A 3,106-nucleotide genomic window follows, 5' to 3' on the forward strand; every position below is an offset into this window, starting at 1 on the left:
TCTTTCTTTCTTTCTTTCTTTCTTTGACGCTCAGATGTGACAGTGTCTATGAAATAACACAAGTAGGAATGACAGCGTACTCCTATCTTACTAGTGTGATTGATATGTGATGAAATTCAGTGACAGATGTCTACTCAATTAGTGGAAGACATACAAGACAAAAACATCTTCCATCGTCATGACATCCCACTGTAAGTTATTTTGCTACAAGAGGTATAAACTAGTCTAAATTCGTAGCTCTTTGTTTTGACGGGTTCACGTAGGAACTTCTAAATGTTCTCATTCGTGGCTCAAGATAAAACTGCCCTTCAGTGCTGAGTGGGAATAAACTTGCCTAATGAAAATGAAAGGGAATAAAGTGTAGGTATGGTCCAGATCAGCAATCTACAGGCAGCTTTATCTTGCTGTCACCCTTGTTGTTTCAGTTTCCCACCCTAACAGTGTGTGAGTGCCCCAATGTGTCCTTGTCACGTGTAATTTTGTCTTTCAAAGCTGCGGAAAGCTGACGGAGCCGCCAGCTTTCTTATGGACAGGCTGTCAGTCTTGGCTGTGTCGGGCCTTGCTCCAGACTTGCTCCTGAGGAAGGGGTTTCTGTGTCCCACCAGACCTCTCCCCCCAGGCCCAGGTCCCCTGTCTGCTCCCAAACCCGGTCCCCTCTCCATCCTCTCACTCACTGACAGGCTCTTCCGGTGTGGAGGGGCCAGTGTGAGGGAAGGATGGGAGTCGTCTGAAGAGCAGCTGTTTGCTCTCTCCAGCTTGGAGAAGGGGGAGCAAAGAGGGGCTCCACTGGGCCCACCAAGGCCTCCTGTTCGAGGTGCATTGGAGGCTGAAATCAGATCCTCTGGGTCCTCTGGATCAGACTCTGTGTGACTTAGCTCTGCCTCTCTTTCCGGGTGAGACGAACTGATGTCTGACGGCTTATCGAAGGTGAATGACGTGGATGTCCCAGGTGAATGTGAGCATTCTGCTGGAGTGTATGGAGCCGAGACACAGCGTGTGTCGATGCAGTCAGTGATGCTGGTGTACTCTGCAGCCTTTACCTGGACCCCTGCCCCCAGTCCTCCATAGCAGCCTCTCGGCGTGAACATAAGGCTGTGGGACTTGACCAGAGGAGGCTCGTCCAGGAACGACGTGCCAACCGTCGAGAGGTAGCGGCTGCTCTTGGAGCGTTCAAGCAGCCCTGCTGAGGGAGGTGGAGACGGCTCCGTGTCCCAAGGAGGTAGGGTGGTGTCTGGTAAGAGGTGTGCTGAACACAATGACAAGTCAGCAGCTGCACTGTCATCAAACATAGCTCCAGCTGTTCCACTGCTTCCTGCTTCGCCCTCCGAGTGCCTGTCGCCCAAACCGCTAGTGGCAGTGCTGCTGTACTCGCGGCCTCCACGCAGCACCGTCTCTAAGGTATCCGACTGCACTGAGGAGTCTCTCTGCAGAGGTGGGATCACACGGAGAGGATCGAGAAAGACCTCTGTAGGTCCCACCTCCTCAGAAGTTGAGACATAGATATCAATGCATGATGAAGGACGGTGCTGCTGGGAAACCGCCAGCGTCGCCAGTGGGAGGGGCTTAGACTCCTTGGTGGCAGCAGCTGAGGACACAGATTGTGAGCTGTTGGCTCGGTGGAGACTGAGCGAGCGCTCCTTGAAGAAGCTTTCAGCTCGTTCGGCCCCACTTGCACGTTCAACGGCACGCCCGCCTCCCACATAAAACGAGTGACTCCTTGCCCGTGTAGCCATGCTAGTAGGAGAAGGAGGGGACATGGAGCCCTCAGCTGTTCCCTCCAGTGCCTCCTGGAGGCGGTATGCATTCCCCTCGGTGCTGTTGAAGCTGCTCTGACGTAGGATGTACGCTGACTCTTGGCATTCAGCTTGACGGAGTATATATGCAGAGTCTGTGCAGTCAGATGAAGTCCGAGATCGGGCTTTGCTGACCTCCACACGTTCAACACCCGTCACACGCTCCAGCGCATTGGCAATCCGTCCGATCAGCTCCTCCATCTGGGCCAGACGAATGTCAACAGTCTGTAGTGATGCTTTCATGAAGTGCTCCCTCTCATTGACTTCTTCCAAACGCATTGCCATGTTCTCCACCCTGATGGAGAAGAGAAAATATCTATAACTGCAAGCTACAATAAAAGCAACTATGTAGTTTTTAGTCCTTTAAGTACTATAGTGTGAATAGAAGTTAAAGTCATTTGTGTACTCATGTCTGACCTCTCAGATGTAACTCTGATTCTCTCATCATTAGAAGAATGAAATCTATCATCTTTCTCTCTGAAGTACTCTTCGATGCATTGCTCCTCAAAGTCATGAACTTTCTTTAGCTCATCCTCTGTTATGAAAAGCTCTGTGGAAAAGAAAGGTTTGACAATTTTAGTTTCATTGTCATACTTCACTAGCTGTTTGTATAAAAACGGGATGTGCATTTTATTTTGGTTGTATTATTGTTATTGATTGGATAAAGAATGTAAAACTCTTTAATGATTAGAACCGACAACTGCTGTTCACAGTCATTTTTTCTCAAACTCTACGTAAAGTAACTTACTCAGTCCATAGTCCCTCTCGTCATCATCATGCTTGCGCCAGCGGCAGCACAGATGCTTGAGGACCATAGTTATGTGACTGAAGATGATGAGGGGTGGAGGAAGGACTGGGCGTTCGTGAAAGGTCATTATGAGCTGGTAACGCTGAAACTTCCACACCTGGTTGGAGATGGACTTCACCTCAAAGAATGTGTTACTAAAACCAATCAGACAGAGATTCCATATCAGATCAAGGCTTATGACATCATCACATTGCATATCAAAGTTGTATGGATTGTCCATAATTTACAACTATATCTCCCCATGTTGCGTGTATGCAGACAAATAGGGAAGTCTTACAGATTTTTTCAAAAACTTAAAATTTTATTAAGTTTCAGAGCCAGTGTTGCCAGGTGTACGATAATTATCGTATTTGTACGATAATTTTGCCCTCTGTACGATGTACGATCAATAATCCCAAAAATCCCATAATGTACGATAATTTGACCTCTCTAATGTGTGACGTAATTGACCCGACGTGCTTGCTCGCTGACATGAGAGGTGGCGGGTTGTGGAACACAGCGGAGC

The 3,106-nt window shown here is 48.4% G+C and overlaps 1 protein-coding gene across 14 annotated transcripts in view; it reads right to left on the minus strand.

Annotated features, from left to right (window-relative positions):
* Positions 1–3,106, minus strand: part of trpm3 (transient receptor potential cation channel, subfamily M, member 3) — a 166,971-nt gene continuing 163,865 nt past the window's right edge. For all 14 annotated transcript variants that reach the window (XM_014012547.1, XM_014012545.1, XM_014012554.1 and 11 more), the window contains 3 exons: positions 2,542–2,735; positions 2,211–2,343; positions 1–2,088 (listed from right to left, as the gene is read on the minus strand). In XM_014012547.1, coding sequence (XP_013868001.1) covers positions 468–2,088; positions 2,211–2,343; positions 2,542–2,735 — 1,948 coding nt within the window. In that variant the 3' untranslated portion in view covers positions 1–467. The remainder of the gene's footprint in view (positions 2,089–2,210; positions 2,344–2,541; positions 2,736–3,106) is intronic.

Source organism: Austrofundulus limnaeus, unplaced genomic scaffold (genome assembly GCF_001266775.1).
Source record: "Austrofundulus limnaeus strain Quisiro unplaced genomic scaffold, Austrofundulus_limnaeus-1.0 Scaffold92, whole genome shotgun sequence".
Lineage (NCBI taxonomy): Eukaryota > Metazoa > Chordata > Actinopteri > Cyprinodontiformes > Rivulidae > Austrofundulus > Austrofundulus limnaeus.